Source organism: Schistocerca piceifrons, chromosome 4 (genome assembly GCF_021461385.2).
Source record: "Schistocerca piceifrons isolate TAMUIC-IGC-003096 chromosome 4, iqSchPice1.1, whole genome shotgun sequence".
In the NCBI taxonomy this organism is placed as follows: Eukaryota; Metazoa; Arthropoda; class Insecta; order Orthoptera; family Acrididae; genus Schistocerca; species Schistocerca piceifrons.
The window spans coordinates 661,589,287-661,609,999 of record NC_060141.1 but is presented as its reverse complement, the minus strand read 5'-3'; the positions used below and the strand labels follow the sequence as shown (position 1 = coordinate 661,609,999).

Here is a 20,713-nt window from a genome sequence, read left to right as displayed (position 1 = left end):
TTAGTTCAACACTAACAGATATAATAATAGGGATTTTGAAAAATGTGCTAGCATTTATTTTGTGTATTTTTATCATAATTTCAGGCTGCATATGATAAAGTATTAAAGGCAAAGCAAGCTGCGAAACTTAGAACACAGCAGCTAGACTCTAGAAGAAAGAAATTTAAAGAGGAACTAGAAGCAAGAGAGAGGGCAGCGCAAGAAGCAGCAGCAAAGAAGTCTGAGTTTTTAATTGACACAAGAACAGATGAAGAAAAGCTTCAGGTAAACAGTGGCATCAACTGCCATGGCATCCTGAAATACATATTTCATCTTTTTCAGTCATGGAGAGATGAGTAAGTTATGAAGCAGTTTTTATTACCTGTACTATTTTTGTATTTGGTTACATTTTAGTAATTATATAAGTTACTGGTTTTGTTTCATAAGAAATAATTTTCAGCATTTGAAATATCGAAATGAAAATGTGTTAGATAAAGCTGGAGGAATTAGACAAATGTTGATACAAATATGAAGAAAAGACGAAATGGTAAGAACTAATTGTGTTTTTTTGGGGATCAAGAATTTGGGTGGAGGTGGAGAGTGGCAACAGGCCAATGGAAGAATCAGTTCCTGAATTCAAAAATCTCTAATTCCCAAATATACCAATTTCCTTTGCTGTTACGAAATATACTGTTACTTTGTAAAGCGTTTCCAAAGCCCTGTGCCCCCAACCCTCCACACCTATTTTCTTCCTTTGGAAGAAAGAACCTTTTCCTAGAAGCTCAGTTATTTTTCTTTCCTCCAATATCTGTCCTACACAACTTTTTCATAATCTTGTAGCTTCAATGGTGTTGGAGGGAGGAGGAGGGGAAGGCAGCAATGTGACCATGGCAGTATTTTTGCCGTTCAAACTAAGTACTACTTTTTTTATTTTATTTTCAAGTCCAGCAGCATTATTTATTGCTATGGATTTTGAAACGACAGGGATCCATATTCAGGCATAAAGTGTAAGATTTATGTACATTACCTTTGCAAAATTAACATCTGAACACGTAGAAACTGTTCATCCATCCATCAATAGATACAGTATAACGTCAACTCAGTATCAACTATTTTCATACCTCTTGTTGTGTGAATAAGCATTGTCCTCATTTCAGATGATCAAGTCCACAAATGGAGCCTTGAGGCTTTGAAATTGATAGCCATTAAGTTATGAAGCAATGAATACTGCTGTTTGAATGTAAACATAAAAATAGTATTTTTTTCCAATGTGAAAAGCAGCTTATTCTAATTTCCATATTTGGTAATAGGGTCCACTTTTACAGTTTCTTTTTGTTGGATAAATTCCTCGTCAGTAATAGATCAAGAGTCAGCTTCCTTCATGTTTTAACGGAAACCAAATATTAGCCAGATCAACTTATCTTCATTTTTAGGAGTATTTGTGATGTGGACTCAGAAAGTGTCCAGCTTATACTCTGTGTGTGCTTCAAATTAAGTCGTACTAGAGGTGATGTAATAAACACATGTAGCATTTAGAGTACTGAAGTAAGTTACAGAGTATATGGTAATTTCCATTATATCACTGTATTAGAACTAATGCACAAAGCTGTTTTGTAGAATATGGGATAGCTATGATGATGTTTGTTTCTTCTTTTTTATGTAAAAGTGATCCCTTGCTGTATGCACCAGTGCCAAAATACTCCAAACTTTATTAATTTTTGAAAAACTAGTACATAATATTTATTCAGTTTATTAATGGCAATTATCAGAACTTTGTTCAGTGTTGTCATGCATGGAAATGAAACCAGAGTTTTGAGTGGTTACAGATAAGGATTGGTTCAAGCTAATCATACTGTGCAGTCCATTTATAATCATACTATACAATTCATTTATAATGAATGTTTTATTCAGTTCTTGTTATTCGTAGTCTTACTTCTGTGATATATTTCAACAGTTGGACTCTTCATGTGTGGTCAGTATATATAAAGCCAGGTAACATATGGGTTCTTTTCAGTATACAAAATTAGTAGTTACTTAAAAATATTACATTTGTGGTAAATATGAATGTATATGTGAATTACAGCTCAAAATGGGAGTACAAAATAAATGTTGTTTTGTAGTTGATTCCAGAGAAACTATTTTATCACAGATATTTCAAGCCTCTGCAGGAACTGTGGACCTCACCGAAATGGGGTGCCTTGTGTGCCTTAGCTGTACAGATAGCCATGCCATAGGCACAACCACAACAGGGATAGGCCAAACAAATTTGTTATTCTTGATGAGGGGAAGCAGCCTCTTCAGTCTGAATGATTAACTGATTGGCTCTACTCTGTGGCTTAATTATGAGGCTATCCTCTTGGCTAAAAATTTTGAGAGGTTTTAGCCTACCATTCAGATCTCTGGGTGGGCACAACTCGGAAGGATGTCTTCATCAGGAGAAACAAGACCGACATTCTGTGGATAGGGTCATATAATGTTAGGTACATTAATCAGGTAGATAGGTTAGAGAATTTTGAAAAGGAGGTGAATATGTTGAAGTTAGATGTTGTGGGAATTAGAAGGATGCAGTAGCTGTATGAGTAAGACATCTGGTTATATGAGTGCTGGTTAGGAGTACAAAAGCAAATACAGGTAATACAGTAGTACTTCTAATAATAAATAAGAAAATAAGGAATGTTGGTAAGATACTATTAACAGCACAGTGAATGCATTATCATAGACAAGAAACCAACACCCATCAAAGCAATACAAGTTTATTTGCCAACTAGCTCCACAGATGACAACGAGATGAAAGACTGTATAAGGAGATGAAAGAAATCATGCAGATAGTTCAGGGAGATGAACATTTTATTGTGATGCCTGACAGGAATTCTCTAGTAGGGGAAGGAAAAGAAGGAAAAATAGTAGAAGGACTTAGGCCGGAGAAAAGGGATGGAAGGGGAAGCCACCTGGTATAATTTTGCACAGAGCATAATGTAATCATCACTAACACTTGGTAAGAATTGTATAAGAAAGTTATGAACATGTCAAAGATGTGGTAGTTTTCAGATTGGTTATACAATGGTAAGATAAAGATTTCTAAACCACATTTCCATAGCCCAATGTAGACTTTTGCCGTAATGTAATGGTTATGAACTGCAAAGTTAAACCGAAGAAGTTGCAAAAAGATATAAAATTAAGATGATGAAACCTGGATAAAGTGAAGCAACCAATGGTTGTTGAGAGTTTCAGATGAAGCATTAAGCAAAGTTTTGACTGAAACAAGGGGAAAAGAATAATATAGATAATGAGTGGGTAGCTTTAAGAGATGAAATAGTGAAAACAGCAGAGGATCAAATAGGTAAAAAGTTCTACTAGAAATCCTAGGGTAACACAGGGATAACTGAATTTAATCGATGAAAGGACAAAATACAAAAAAAAAAAAATAAACAAAATAGGCAAAAGGGAATACAGATGACAAAAAAATGAAATTGCCAGTAAATGGAAAATGGCTATACAGAAATGGCTACAGAAGCCAGGTGAAACACACTCAGACTTTAAGAAGAATGTTATAATACCAATGTCAAAGAAGATAGTTGCTGATAGGTGCGAATATACTGAACCATCAGTTCAATAAGTCATAGTTGCAAAATACTGTCACAAGTCATTTACAGACGAATGGAAAGACTGCTAGAAGCCAATCTCAGGGAAGATCAGTATGAGTTTTGAAGAAATTTAGAAAAGTGTGGCACTGCTGACGGTACAGCTTAGAAGGTAGGTTGGAGAAGGGCAAAACTATTTTTTTACAACGTGTACAGAAACCAGACTGCAGTTAGAGAGGCATGAAGGGCAAGCAGTAGTTGAGAAGGGAGTCAAACAGGGTCGTAGCCTATAGTCAATGTTATTCAATTTGTAAATTGATGAAGCATTGATGAAACCAAAGATAAATTAGGAACGGGAATTAAATTTCAGGGAGAAGAAACAAAAACTTTGCAGTTTTCCGATATCATTGTAATTCTGCCAGACATTATAAATGACTTGGAGTAACAGTTGAATGGGATGGATAGTGTCTTGAAAAGAGATTATAAGATAACCACCAGCAAAAGTAGAATAATGTAATACAATCTAGTTGAATTAAATCAGGTGATGCTCACAGAATTAGATTAGGAAATGCAACACTGAAAGTAATGGGTGGGTTTTGCTATTTGAGCAGCAAAGTAACTGATGTTGGCTGTAGTAGAGAGATTGAAAAAACAGAATGACAATCACAAGGAAATCATTAAAAAAATTCTTAGCATATAACATAAATTTAAGTGTTAGTAAAACGTTCTGTGAAGGTATTTGTCTGGAATGTAGCCTTGTTCAGGAGTGAAACATGGGCAATAGACAGTTTGGACAAGAAAAGAATAGAAGTTTTTGAAATGTGTTGCTATAGACCCACAAATGGACTAAATCAGGAGTTTGATTGGTAGGACACATCCTGGGACTTCAGTGAATAGTCAGCTTGTTAATTATGTGAAGTTGGTGGGGTTAAAAATTATAGAAGGAAGGCTAGCTCAAGATAGATTAGTGATTCATCAAATCAGTTTTTGGACTGAAGACCACATTAACAGCAACTTCCTAATAGCATTGTTTTTGCCATATAAGTACGAACAAAGTAACTAATTTTCATTGACCAGTATTGTACAACATTTAGAAAAATTACTTCAGACAAAGTTGCGAAATAGGGAATACACAGATGCAACATCATCTGTGTACTTGTAATTTATAATCTGCTGCAACATCAGTTGTCATGTGGATGAAATCTTTCCACAAGATACACACCAAGTAGGCAATGTAGTGCATAATAGTCCAACCTGGCATCTTAGTTCAAAGAAATGTGCACAGTTCAGTTCTACTTGGTGTAGTAGTCTTGATTGGGTTGCTCCTTAATGAAAACACACAAAAGGACTCATTAGTATGTTCATCTAGGCTTATACCCTGCAGGTCCAGAAGCACTTTTCTGCAGATGTTTTAGTATGCAAATGGGAAAGGGGGATCTCAAGTAACACCTTAAATCAGAGAGGCATCCTCTTGCCTATAGAAAAATGTTGCTGCTTCCCAACATAAACAAACATCAGTTATTCAAAGCTTAAACAGTGCTGAAGGAAGAAAACAAGGCAAAGATCATTTATGGAAAGGAACTGCTGAAGTTTATGCAAAAGAAAATAGTTCTAGTCGAAAATCTGGAATATGGTATGTTACAGACATAAGAAATATTTGCCGGATTTTTTAGTGTGAAATAAAATAAAAACAGCCTTCAAGTGTGGTGCATTATGTTAGATATGGGTATAAATCTAGAAAATACATTTCTTGTGTGAAAGAATACCATATTACTTTCTTGGACACACATTATTTTATGGTTGTGTCTTTTTATAGAGGAACCATCAATGCAAACACCTCATGCAGTTAAGGAAAGCAACTACAGAAACCTAAACCAGGAACACTGTACAGTGATTTGAACTTTGGTTCTCTTGAATATGTGTCCAATGTATTAACCATACTTGTACCTTACACAGTCCATTACAGTTCTTTTTCCAAGCTAAAAAATGGGATGTTATCAATAATTAAAGGCTGGGGTACACTCTGGCCATGTGATTTGCATTTTAGCTTCACCCTGTAGGATTTTATCCTCATAACAGGCCTCTGTAAGCACAAGCATTGTTAGCTATAAAATATAAGAATCGCAGTTGAATATATTGTTGTTGTTGTCTTCATCATTTTGAATCTGCTTAGTGTATTCATCTCTTGGTCTCCTTCTAAAATTTTGACCCGCCACACTTCTCTCCAGTACGAAATTGGTGATCTGTTGATGCATCAGAACATGTACTACCAACTGATCCCTTCTTCTAGTCAAGTTGTGCCACAAATTCCTCTTCTTCCCAATTCTGTTCAGTACCTCCTCATTACTTACGTGATGTACCCATCTAATCTTCAACATTCTTCTGCAGCACCATGTTTCAAAAGCTTCTATTCTCTTCTTTTCTAAACTATTTACTGTCCATGTTTTGCTTTCATACATGGGCTACATTCCATACAAATAATTTCAGAAACGACTTCCTGACATTTAAATCTATACTCGATGTTAACAAATTTTTCTTCTTCAGAAACGCTTTCCTCGCCATTGCCAGTCTACATTTTATATACTCTCTACTTCGACCATCATCAGTTATTTTGCTCCCCAAATAGCAAAACTCCTTTACTACTTTGTCTCATTTCCTAATCTAATCCCCTCAGCATCACCCTACTTAATTCGACTACATTCCATTATCCTCATTTTGCTTTTGTTGATGTTCATCTTATACCCTCCTTTCAAGACACTGTCCATTACGTTCAACTGCTTTTCCAAGTCCTTTGCTGTCTCTGACAGAATTACAGTATCATCGGTGAACCACAAAGTTTTTATTTCTTCTCCATGGATTTGAATACCTACTCCGAACTTTTCTTTTGTTTCCTTTATTGCTTGCTCAATATACAGATTGAATAACATCGGGGATAGGCTACAACCCTGTCTCACTCCCTTCCCTACCACTGCTTCACTCCCTGTATTTTACCCCTGCCACCTTCAGAATTTGAAAGAGAGTATCCCAGTCATCATCATGAAAAAGCTTTCTCTAAGTCTACAAATTCTAGAAACGGAGGTTTGCCTTTCCTTAATCTATCTTCTCAGATAAGTCATAGGGTCAGTATTGCCCCGTGTGTTCTAACATTTCTATGGAATCCAAACTGATCTTCCCTGAGGTTGGCTTCTACCACTTTTTCCATTTGTCTGTAAAGAATTCGTGTTAATATTTTTCAGCTGTGACTTATTAAACTGCTAGTTCAGTAATTTTCACATCTGTCAACACCTGTTTTCTTTGGGATTGAAATTATTATACTCTTCTTGGAGTCTGAGGGTATTTTGCCTGTCTCATACATCTTGCTCCCCAGATGGTAGAGTTTTGTCACGGCTGGCTCTCCCCTAATGAAATGTTTTCTACTCCCAGGATTGAATATAAGAGGCTATGATCTCTGTACTATTGAACCATCAAAGAACTTCCTCAAATTATATTCATATAATTTATATCTGTACATTCACCAGTGTGGATTGACACAGTCTCAATCCAGCACTGTGATATTTAGATATTTCAGGTGCAAATATTTGGTAATTTAAGTGTATTCATTGCCAAACTCTGCATAAAACATTATTTGCTCGACAACAAAACATAATTATGTGTTCATCTTTAGTGATGTTCCTCCACCCACTGTCTTGGGACACTGAACTGCCATGTTATTAATGGAACACATGCTATGGGTTTACACACATAACTATTGGAATATCAGACCTTAAGCAGTACCAGTCATGTGAGTAATTGCCATTTCGGAGTAGGATTGGAGAATTTTTACTGTGATAATATTGAACATTTTTACTCAGTGCTGCCCAAAACATTTCATTTTTCACACTTGTATCAGATATTGGTACAGAACCTGTATTTGGTTTTATCAGCATTTGAAAGAGCTTTTTTCCTCACCATAAGAGAAGTCTTTATGATATAATTATATGATGTTCCATGCCTTAATAGATAACTTTGTTGTAACTTAAAAGATTCTCAAGCTAACGTTTGCATTCTACACTAAAGCACCAAAGAAACTGGTATAGGCAAGTGTATTCAAATACAGAGATATGTAAACAGGTAGAATACAGCACTGCAGTCAGCAACAATATTAGGCAGGTGTACCAGTTTCTTTGTGCACATAATTGGAGAGGGGAAATTGTTCTTGATGATATCTGTTCTTGTGAAATTGATCTTTTGTTTGTCGCTGTTGGTAGTGTAATGCAGCAGCTGAATTACAATACTTCTCTAATCTTTAATGTTAATTATTTGTTTGTAGGCTGAGATTGATAGGTTAAGAAAAGAGGGATCAAAAGCAGTGGAAGAAGAAATAAGATATGTTCAGAAAATAATAGAAGAAGAAAGAGAGCAGAGAGCAAACAGGAGAGAACAAGAAGCAAATAATCAATATCGTCTTCGGATTAGGTGGAATGTAAATAAGTCTGATGTGAATAATGGAGGATATTCATATGACATGTTACACAAATTGTTGTCAAAGGTGAGATTATGTTAGTGTCTATCATTCTTATACAGTGCAATTACAATGACAGTATAAATCGTAATATTACATTTATTTAAATAAATGAAGGCAACATTTGCACGATCTATTTTAACTTTACTTTATGTATTGTTTTGTATTGCAGTATGGAAATGTGGTAGCACTGATATTATCTCCAAAGAAGAAAGGTCGAGCACTTGTTGAGTTTGAGAGTAAAGATGCTGCAGTAAGTATTGTAGTAATTGAAACATATGATATTGCAAAATGAAAATGTCGATGTTAAGGATAGATAAATGGGTTTCAGGGTTCTCTGTTGACTTATCCTTCACTTTTTTTCTATATGTCACTTTTTTTATTATTGTTGTTATTATTTTTATTTTGGAAAAAGGAGGAAATCCTAAATTATTGTTGACATTGTACCATTTTTCTAACTGTCTTATTTGGAAAGATACAGGCAGCAGTGACAAGTGTGCTCATTTTTGCAGTATTGTTGACTGTTGCATTGTTTCGTTAGTGAAATACATCAGCAGTGGATTGGGCAACAGTTGTGATTATTTCTTATTTTGCTGTTTTGGAAAACCGAAAGTTGTTCCATTGAGACTTGTGAATGGTAAATAAAATGAGAAACAATGATTAAAAGGATGAGTCAATGCAGAATCCAAGTGATGTCATGTTTCATGTAGAAAAGAAAGCAATGAAATTGAAGTAAATGAGTTGACAGAACTGTTGAAGAGATCTGTATTGTCAACAGTCAGAACAGCTTCTGTGATACAGAACAACCAAAGAAGTCAATGAAAGTGGAGGCATAGCACACCAGTTGCGTTGAAAGATAATGTGATTGTCGTAGGTGTGCAAATACAAAGGACGGGAATACAGAGGATCTGATTATTCAAAATTGGTGAGTAGAACCCATTTATCTGTCTTTATAGTTGATTACTGTGTTTGATTGTGATATTCTAATTGTTTATTTCGTCTCACGGCATTTGTCATTGACGAGAACAAGCATCACACTGAATAAAGTGGATGTGGTCAATTAAAGAAATAAATAGGAATTGGTGCAGATCAAAGATGATTTGAACACATGAACCCATGTAAACGAAAAAGTAAAATAACGAATGATGAACACATTATGAAGCTTCATGAAATAGTAGTTTGGGGCAGTGATGCCCCATTGTACATATTAGAGAAGACAATGCTGGCTGTTCACTGTTAGTTATTGTCTAGTGCACTTGACAGTCATGAGTGGAAACAGTCAAAATAGTTAGAAGGCAGCAATTATTAAGGGCGTTGCACTAGTGAGTATACACAGAATTGAAAAGACTGCAGAGATGGCTTGACTTCGAAAAGTGATATGTTGTTTATCCTAGCCTACCTGTGGTCAGTTTAAGAAGTTCTAGTTAATATAGTATCCTACACTGGAATATTTTAGGATAACCATGGGTAATGTTGCTGTTAATGATCAGTATATTCCCATACGTGCTGAAAGGTGCACATACATTACATTAAATTAACTTTGCCTGTATGTGCTGGAATGATTTGAAAGCTACGTTCTGACAAAAGCAAAGTAAATTCGTATGGCATGATTGACTGGGATTCTCTCGAGGGATGTTCAGCGACTTGTTTGCAAGTTCTTTCAATTGGTCTGAGATAGTAGTTTGTGAACAGTTCAACTCACTGTGGAGAGAAAGTACACAACGGGGCAACACGTCTTTGAATTGGATCAATAAGAAGGGACATCTTTCTCCGTCATAGCTATAATCCACGTTTTTCTGGGTAATGAGTTCAAGCACTCACTGGTAGTGACAAAACCGGGAAAATATTCCAATCCTGGTTACTGAAGTGGGCGAGATTGAATGTCCGTTTTTGTGTGGAGTGGCTTCTTCTGTCGACTGATTTATTTTCTCTTGCATGGAATTGTGATTGTTGAGAAATTTCGCCGGCCGGAGTGGCCGAGCAGTTCTAGGCGCTACAGTCTGGAACCGCGCGACCCCTATGGTCGCAGGTTCGAATCCTGCCTCGGGCATGGATGTGTGTGATGTCCTTAGGTTAGTTAGGTTTAAGTAGTTCTAAGTTCTAGGGGCCTGATGACCACAGCAGTTAAGTCCCATAGTGCTCAGAGCCATTTGAACCATTTCAGAAATTTCAGAGGGACATCACAGATTCACACAAATAAAGAGGAGAATTTCTTTTTAATGGCAGGAATACTTCTGTGCAACATATTTCATCAGCTAGTATTGTGTAATATCCAAGGATAGTATTGTGTAATATCCAAGGAAATAGGTGATCATCAAGATTCCCGACCCCCAAATTTATTGAACGTATATGCTGGTTAGTTTGCCTAGACCTCTCCCACTTTTCCTTCAAAAGATGCAGGTTACTGTTAAAAGACAATTGATACAAATATTATGAGGCAGTGCTCCATCATCTTTTGGGCATGTAACTGGGATATTATTATTTCTTATTCCAACAGTTTAGCTGACAGCCTTACAGACATTCTCATGGTGAGTCACTTCCAAGGTTTTTAAATCACTTTACACAGTATTGTGGAGTAAACTTGGATGCATCAGGGATAACACTATTGGTAACAAGAACATCAAGTCATAGATGAATCTTTATCCGTCTAAGATCAAAACAGTGCAAGCACAGAGTCATCGCAATGTTCATCTGTGTTTCCTTTGTTTTAATCGTATCCAGATGGACACTTTTGTTACCAACAATGTTCTCTCTGATGCATGTGCATTTACTTCATAGTATCGTGTCAAGTGATTTAAAAATCATAACAAGCAGCCTGAGAATGGCTTTAAGGTTATGAACCATAAATATCAGCACAGGAATTAATAATACACTGGATGCATGCCTGTAAGATAATGGAATATTCAATCCCCAGAGAAAACTTCTAGAAACATATTCATTAGGAGGATTATGCTGTTTAATGATAGCAAATTCCTTACTAATGATTGAGTAAAGCCATCATTTCTAAAATTGACATCTTTGGTGGATAAGTTGGTACAATGTATTTTTCCAGAGATTTTATTTCACATTGTCTTCATCAGCACAATATTTACGACAGGTAATCTATAGTAGTGTTCGGTTGTAATTATCCCCATTTCATGTTCATAATTATGTCTATGTTTTATTTCCTTGATTTTTCACATTATGTGTTTTAAAATGCAACAACAAAATTCTCTTTTTAGATCATGGCGCAGAAATATGAAAAGGGCCTTACTTCAAACCCTCTAATTGTAGAGTGGCTTACGCAGCCACATAATGAAGAGGATGTCACTACAGTACCATCTTCGCAATTTTCTTCAACAGAAAGCAGTGAGAGACATGGACTGTTTCCTTCAATGAACACTGGAGGTGCTATGTCTTCTGGTTCTTATGCTCGCTCCTCACCAAGTCCAATGGTAATTACATTACATGTTTTTTATGTAAAATATTTCAGTAGTAAAATCCATGGAACACCATGCTACTAATTTGAAGAAAAAAAAATTAAAAATTGAACATTAATTAGCTCATAAAATTATATATGCTGTACCACTTTTGTTGTTAATGTATGTAGTTTGAGGAAATGGAAATTGAGCTGGAATATAGGAAGGCTAGTTTCCAGCTCAGTTTCCATTTCCTCAAAATATAGGAAGACTCTGCTCAGGGCGTCACACCTAGTGATTATGAGGCTGGCGACCACGGGGCCTCGAGCTGAGTCCTGGCATTGCTTCCACTTACTTATGCCAGGCTCCACACTTTTATCTTTCCTGTCTGGCCACCCTCGACCAGTTCTTGTTCTTTTCTGACCCTGACGCTATTAGGTTTTGAGGGCTAGGGGTCTTTCATTTTCCAACCTATACTTCTCATGCAGCATCTGACCCGGAGAAGGCAGCTGCAAAAGTCGTCTGTATCCCATGTTAGGGGCGGCCTCCAGAACTGCGGAAGGCAACGGAATACCACTGCAGATTATCTTCCCTGCATAATGCAGTCTCCATTTTATGTACAAAAATGGCTTCCTCTTATGTTAAATCAGTGCCCGGAGGTAAAATAGTCCACCATTCGGATCTCCGGGGGGGGGGGGGGGGGGGGGACAACTTGAAAGGAGGCAAAAAATCAAAACGAGGATTGGTACCTGGAATGTTAGAATGCTGCTACAGGCAGGAAAACTAGAAAATCTTAAAAGAGAGAGGGAAAAGAAACATATGGACCTCATAGGAGTTACTCAGGAGGAGAAGTAAAAGGAATGAATGGAGTAGGAATGATTATGACAAAGGAGTTGGCTAAATGTGTGGAATATGAAGACTATGCAAATGACCGGGCTATTGGTGTAAGGCCAAAAGGAGCACAAAAAGATTTACTCATTGTCCAGGTGTATATGCCAACTTCAGAACATGATGACCAAATTGTAGAGGAAACAACATACAATGTAATAGAGAGAATAATGGACAAAAATAAAAAATGCTGCAAAATAGTAATGGGAGACTGGAACTCCATTGTGGGAAAAGGGAAAGAGGAAAACATAGCAGGCAGTCATGGTCTTGGAAAGAGAAATGATAGAGGTGAATGGCTAAATGACTTCTGCAGGGAAAGGCAGCTGATAGCGGCAAACACATGGTTCAAGAACCACAAGAGGAGGCTCTACACTTGGAAATCACCAGGGGATAAATACAGAAACCAAATCGATTTTATACTGGTAGAAGAAAGATACAGGAATGGAATCAAGAAGGTGCAGATATTAATAGTGATCACAACTTACTTCTGGCAGAAATAGAAATAAGAATGAAAAAACTGAAGAAGGCGACCATGGTGAAGAAGTGGGATCTAGAGAAGATAAGATCCAACAAAGAACAAATTACAGAAATGCTTTCTCGGGAGTTTCTAAACACCTAATAATGCCAACGAGTACTGGAATATGCTGAAAGAAGGAATCATTAAAGCAGGACAGCAAAATATAGGATCTGTAAATGGGAAAAGGTCAAAAAAACCGTGGGTCACACAAGAAATGATTTCCAAGATGGAGGAGAGAAGAAAATTGAAGAACAAGGGCACTGAAGATGCAAGAAAGATATACCGAAGGTTAAATAATGAACTGCGAAGAGAAACAGAGCAGGCTAGGAAAAAATGGCTAAAAGAGGAATGTGATGAAATTGAAGAACTGGACAGGAAGGGAAGATATTATACAACAGAGTAAAGACTATGACATAGGAACAAAACAGAGCAGGAAGTGCTACTATGGAAATTTTGAGTAAAAACGAAGAGGTAGTGTACAAAGATCGTGACAGTGTCCTCCAGAGATGGGAAGAATATCTAAAAGAGCTATATGATACAAATAGCAAACCAGAAACTCTGGAACTTGAATCACACAACAGCGTAAGTGATGACGAGAAAGGACCAACCATCATAATGGAAGAAGTAAAGTCTGCCATAGCTGCAATGAAAAATGGCAAAGCGGTAGGTACAGATACGATACTAGGAGAAATATTAAAATGCTTGAACCAAGATGGAATAAGAGAAATACTGAAATTATGTAATAAAATATGACAGTGGTGAATGGTCTGAGGACTTTCTGACAACAGTAATGATTCCATTACCGAAAAAAGAAGAAACCAGGAAATGCAGCAAGCACAGGACAATCAGCCTCATTTCACATGCAGCCAAAGTTATGTTAAGAATAATTAATAAAAGACTTGAAAAAGTAATGGAGGAGAATCTTGGCGAGGAGCGGTTCGGCTTTAGACGGAATACGGGCACCAGAGATGCAATAGGGCTCCTACGAATCTTGGGAGAAAGGTTTATTGAAAAAGGAAGAGACCTAGATATGTGCTTGATCGATCTAGAAAAGGCGTTTAACAATGTGGTTTGGGACAAGCTGGCGACTATAATGAGGGAAAAGAGAGTGGACTGGAAAACCAAAAGACTTGTAAACTCATTATATCTTAATCAAAAAGTTTCAATTAAAGTGAGAGGAGAAAGTACAAACTGGATCGGTCTAGGAAAAGGAGTAAGACAAGGATGCTATCACCTACTCTTTTCAACCTCTACTTGGAAAATATGATTGACCAATCCTCATTAGATGTGGCAAAGGCGTAGAAATTGTAGGAAGAAGAGTAGGATGTTTGAGGTTTGCTGATGACGTGGTCCTTCTAGCCACAGGGGAAAAAGAATTACAGGATTTGGTGGACACCATTGAAACTAACAGAAAAAAATATGGAATGAAAATTAATACAAATAAAACAAAAGTGTTGGCACTAGGAGGAAATAAGGAAATACAAATTATGCTGAGTAGAGAAATACTAGAACAGGTGCAACATTTTAAGTATCTTGGAAGCAGGATAGACACCGACTGGAAGTGTACCACAGAAATTAAAACAAGGATAGCAATGGCAAAAGAGGCGTTTTATAAGAAAAGGAGAATTTTCTGTTGCGATCTGGACAAAGAACTCAGGAAGAGACTCTAAAAATGTCTGGTTGGAGTGGTGTCCTATATGGTGCTGAAACATGGACTATGAGGAAGGAAGACAGAGAGGCTGGAGGCTTTTGAGATCTGGACATGGCAGAGGATGGAAAGAATAAGTTGGATGGACAGAGTAAAAAATGAAGAGGTACTGAGAAGAGTGGGAGAGAAAAGACAGTTACTAGATGTAATAAAGAGAAGAAAAAGAAATTGGATTAGGCATATATTAAGAAAGAATGACAGACTGATAAAAACAGTTTTAGAAGATGATGTAGAAGGGAAAAGGGAGTGAGGAAGGAAGAGATTCCAGATACTGGATGACATGATGGACAGTACAACATACAGCAGCCTTAATAGTTAAATAGTGGTATGCTGCCACTTTAATGACATACACATTAATTTACACTGAATTTGTGAATTGCTACACACAGCCTGTAGAGAAGAGATTGCGTGTTGTAATGCTGGGCAATTGATGCGCAGATGTCATGTTGAGTTGTTAAACCTTCAGACAGAATGCTTGAACACTGCAGCTGAATATATAGAGCAGTCGATAGTATCTTATTCCACATGGTGGCATCAGCAGTACAAAAACTGCAGTGTCTTCTACTGTGTTTTAATAATTGAAAGTCCCTCTTGATGATCCTGAAAGGTATAAATAATAGCACAAGGAAAGCCCCATACACCTTCCTTTGCCTTTACAGTAGTTAGTCGAAGAGCTGCATATAATAATGCTTATCAGTCATTACTTTCAGGAGTTCTCATTCTTTGATGTTTAAACATTGCATTTTGACTGTCATTCCATACTGCTCCTGCAAGTGTCATACTATTGTATGCTGGTTCACTGCCATTATGAACACAAACCTCTTACACACTGAAGTGTACAGTTCTTCACACTCAGAACTGTATGCTTTCAGGATTATAGACCAAATTTTCATGTGGAATTAATTACTGGGCCTGTTATCTTGCTAGTATGCTTTTTTCTCCTTAAAAGCTGAGGTGAAGTTGGTGATGTTTCTTTGTTAGAGTGTGCAACAAAGATAAAACAAGTAACATTTCTGAACTATGATTTACAGTTGCTAAGAAAATAGCAGCTGCAAATAAAAACAAAGAATAGTTTCAACACACTTGCAATCTTTTATAGAATAGGTGTTTGACAGATTGTTGTTTCAAATGCATGGAAGGCATTACATTGTTATTAAATGCATTTTGAGCTCACCAGCCCTTATAAGAGAAAGAACTGTAAGTGTTATCTGAGCAAAACCAGTAATTTTCATTGAGTGCTTTTTCTACCAGCAGTAATTCTAAATCACCTTTGATCATTGAATGTCAGAAAGGGGAAATGGGCCAGGCTCTAAATTTGGACAATCTGGAATGGAGTAACAATAGCATTGCTGAGTATGTGGGCTGCTATGGGAGACTGGGGTTAACAAATCCCACCTCCTCATCTCTGGCTGTGTACCACACTGAAATCAGCATTGCATTCATAATACTTCCATACTGCTATAATTGCTACGGTGTGCTGTACGATGTGCTAGCTAAGGTTGCGCAACAGGTGGAAACAATCTGTACCAGCACAAAGTCATTCAGTTTCCCGTGATTCCTCTGCTACCAGAAAATTGTGAAGTGATAGTATGCGTGTATTAAATAAGACTAACACGCAGGCACAGAATTTCATTAATTGTTCTTTATATAGTCGAGCATCCCTCACTGCCCTACAAGTGTTGAAATGTTCATCAAGAGACAGAAGTATCAGTTAAACATACTGTTTCTCAAAGATCTTAGCTGGTATGAAACACTTCCCATCAGTAAAAAAAGTACCTTTGACTCTAACACTTCATTGTCTTACTACTTTTCCTAGGGCTTATCAAACATTCTTCTTTGCATATTTGCAAAGCCTTTCAAATTTGATGTATGGAATACCCATTCTCCTTGGAGAACACAGAACATAAGTGTAAGAGTTTGTTAAGTTGACTGTGTCAGAGGCCATGCAGACTTGTCGACAAAAATCCTAAGAAGGCTCAGTTTGAAATGTATGACGATAGCTGGACACTTGCAGGTACAAAACTGATTAATAGATTGGAGCTGTTAAGGTGTTTTGCAGCATGGCAAATAGACAAAAATTATGATGCACCTCATACAAAATATGTCTCAAGAAGGAAACTGAATTTTCTGACTTCTGATAAACTGGTGTAATTGTATAAGTATATATCTTACTATTTGGTCCCAGAGACACTAGTGTTCGTGGATTCTGGGAAGTCCATATAATATGGTAGATGCTGAGCCATGAGGCCAACTTTGAAGTTACCTGTTCAAAAACAAAACAGTTTTAACTTTTTGTGTATCAACTACATCCTTTATTTCTCAATCTAAAATGGTTATGGTGACAAATTTGTAATTTATATATCACAAAAGAGAATATTAGCACTAAACTGAACTCAGTAGCCTTTCTGGGTTTTAATAACTCATTGATTTGATAAATTTCTTACTACAAGAATGACCTTTAACTCTTGTTCATTAATGAACAACAGGTAATGTTCAACTGATTAGAATAAATTCGTAGTTACGTATCATAAGTCTTAGACTATGGTCATAAAAGGAGGACTAGTTCTACAGTGGTTGTCAGCAAGCCTTTGGGCACAGTTCAGCAAGACCCCAAACAACAGTATGACATTCATATTTTTATTGATACAATCAGCACCTTTTTCTGGTTGCATGTTTCTGTCCTCTCCAGTCCAGAAGACTCTTGAAATAAAATTCATCATCATTCTTATTCTCAGCTTAAAATGACATCTGTATCCTGTGCAGGCCTATTCATCTCTGAATAAATGAAGCGCATTACATGCATTTGAACCTGGTTACTGTATTCAGGTGTATTGAAAGCGGCTTTGAGACAAGAAAGTGGCTTTGAGACAAGAAAGGCCTGCCAAAATGTATAGAACAACTAATGATTACCATCTTACATTACTGATTCAAGATCTCCTTCAAAATGTAAGGGTCTTTTTTGTATAATTTCAACATCACCATAGTCAAATAAGGATCCAAAAGTATGGGTTACATGGGATAGTGTTTTATCTTCTCTTAGTTAAACCATGATCAACCGTTGCCTAATAACACACAAAGTTCCATCTATGGTGCTGATCTCACCCTCTCTTACTAGAATGAGACCTTCAAACAGGTGGTACCAAATCTTAACACTGCTTTGGAGGAATTACATAAATACTACCTTAAGAACCATTTAAAACCAAGTCCCAGGGAAACTCAAATGTGCACATTCCATTTGATGAACAGACAGGCCCTTGGGAAACTTAAGAGTAATTTGGAAAAGAGTGCAGCTGGAACACAGTTTCCAGCCTAACTATCTTGGGGTTACTATTGACTCTGTGTTGACTTACAGGCAGCACTGTTTGAATGTAAAACAAAAACTATCTGTAGGAACATCCTAGGGTGTAGCAACAAAAATGTTGAAGCTACAGTGTATACTAGTACTACATACAGTGTGTTAACTGAAAGATGGCAGAGTTGTGAGGGGGGAGCGGGGAGAGGAGGAAGCAAGCATTGGCTGGCGTGGGGAGAGGAGCCGCTGGGGAGGGGACAAGGCACGCCTACCAGTTGCAGTGCTGGCACTACAAATTGCGCGTCATGCTTACACGAAAGCAGACGAAAGGCTTGGAAGTAAAACTCGCTTTAAATGTTGTTCGTAAACGAAACTGAAATCGTCATGTACATTAATATATATATATGAATGTATGTATGTATGTATGTATGTATGTATGTATGTCTACTATCTGCTCCCCATGTAGTGAACCGACACCCTTCCTCTGCCAACATTTATTAAACGTTAAATTATTATCGATCCACGATTCATCGAGATAAAATATTTCTCTGCCTGCTTCCCTGAAGTTCTTCATGTCAACAATGAAACAAGATCGCCAGTGCACAATGTCTGGACGTTCTAACAACACATTACTCTTGTTTTCCACATTACACCATATGAATCCCATAGACAAAAGTACTTTTCTCAGCGAGACAATACTCCACTTCCAGCCTATTTTGTCGTGCAAAACTGGAAGCAGTGTTCACAGGCTCGGAACAGTCTTCCGCACTGAATAAAATTCCGCTATCGTGTCGCGAATGACACGCTGGTTGAAATCATCGATCATTACTTCGATTTCTCCACTTCTTTTCCTAAGTTAAAAGAGAGAGAAAGATTTATAAGAAAATGCCTTCTGCACTGCATGTATTTTTTTGAATTTGGAAATGTACTGTAATATTAATGTGTTTCGAAATAATACAGTAACCAGTGGTGTTTCCATACAAAGTAATACAGTAGCAAGGAAAAATGAAATATAAGGTAATTCGGACGAAATAGGGGGCTCCTTCAAAGTGATCGCAAACAAAATATCTGAAATGGAAACTCACCTTTTCTTGCCAGGCGTTTGTGGTGATACGCCAGGATAATTCTTGGAAAACTGTTTGAATCTTCCAATGCTACGCATGCTTTGTCCTGTGTATGTAGAAGATTTGTAAATGTGGTGAAGCAATTTTTTCTGCTCCCTTTCGCAGCATTCGGTCACACTCAATATAATTTTGCGAGCATCGCTACGTAGTACTGGTTTCCTTCTAACCGTAGGCCTACCGAATAGGGGTTGTTGGCGACTCCCGAGATGGGCCAGCAACTGCCCCTTCACTCATTTTGATAATGTTTAGCATAACTGCACAATAAAAACACGCAGAACAGTACAGCGTAAAACAATAACGAAGCAGACGATAATGGCTACCTTGTACAACACAGTCAGCTACATAATGTTGGCAGCAGTCGAAACTGCATGCCTACCGAAGCCTCCCGACGTTTACCGACTTCTATGAATTCATGACTAGGGAGAGGTCTGCCATCTAAAAGTTTACACACTGTACATAAAAATTGGTGTGTGTGTGTGTGTGTGTGTGTGTGTGTGTGTGTGTGTGTGTGTGTGTGTGTGTGTGTGTGTTTGTGTGTGTGTACGCATGCGCCACATCTCCTTCTAAACCACTGAATCAATTTCAACAGAACTTGGTACAAGTTCCACTTGTTGTGTGGAAAGAAGTGCTGCCAGGGTACAAATCACCTAGCTACCGTTGGGGTAGGGGTGAAAAGGGCTGGTAACACCTGACATCTAACTGTCCTGCAGGATTGACATTTTTGTGTGGGTGGTAATAGAATGCATTCCAGATGGCAGACGTGTGGGCAGGCGTGACTAAGTAGAGAAGGGAGGAGGAAATGAACAGAGAGAGGGGAAGAGGAGATCGATAGAAGGAGAATGGGGGAACTGTAGTAGTCCAGTGGAAGAAACAGAAGGGAGTTGGGCAAACAGAAAATGAAGAGGGTGTGATTAGGCAAGTGGGTAAGAGTGTGAAGTGGAAAATGGAGAGTGAATGAGGATACAGGTGGAAGTGGGAGCGGGTATATAGAGGTAGGTTGTGAGGAAGGAATAGTTTTGTCAACATGTCTCAGGAACAAAGATCATACCACACGGCTGAATACCACAGATAAATTTAGCATCATCTCTGAAGTCATGATGTGTAAAACAGCAGGCTTGAGACACACACATGTATGTGACATACATAATAAGTAGGCGAAGCCTTAGGTGAAAGGCTAGTATATTATAACAGTGCATGTATGTATGTACCCTGTCCCCTCCTAAACCACTGGATCGATTTCAGTCAAACTTAGTACATATATCACCTATGGTCTGGAAAGAAGCACTGTGAGGGTAACAAACACCTACCTCGCATTTGGATCTGGGTGAAAAAGGGCTGATAGGAATTGGATGGAGAAGGGGGAGGAGGAGGAGATGGATAGAGGGGGGGGGGGGGGGGAGCAGGAGATATACAGAGAGGAAGGGAAGAGGAGACAGACAGAGATTGGTGGGGGAGGAGATGGACAGAGAGAGAGAGAGAAAGAGAGAGGGGGGGGGGAGGTAGGTGTAGGAGTCAGGTGGAAGATGGAAAGGGGCAGTGAACAATAGGAGAAAGGAAGAGGGTGTGAGGAGGCAAGTGGATGAAGTATGGTGTGTGGGTAGGTAGAAGAGGGACAGTGTGTGATGAAGCAGGTGGAAAAGGTGAAAGAGAAATAGAAAGGGGAGGTAAATGTAGAGATTATTTTGATAAAACTATTTCTTTTCGTGTAAAAGTAGTGTGGGGTTA

At 37.8% G+C, this 20,713-nt stretch overlaps 1 protein-coding gene across 1 annotated transcript in view; it reads left to right on the top strand.

Moving 5' to 3' along the window:
- The window catches only part of LOC124795170 (dnaJ homolog subfamily C member 17), a 45,063-nt gene that overhangs the window by 15,121 nt on the left and 9,229 nt on the right, over positions 1-20,713 (top strand). The window contains exons 3-6 of the mRNA XM_047259065.1: positions 85-264; positions 7,870-8,088; positions 8,234-8,314; positions 11,283-11,495. Coding sequence (XP_047115021.1) covers positions 85-264; positions 7,870-8,088; positions 8,234-8,314; positions 11,283-11,495 — 693 coding nt within the window. The remainder of the gene's footprint in view (positions 1-84; positions 265-7,869; positions 8,089-8,233; positions 8,315-11,282; positions 11,496-20,713) is intronic.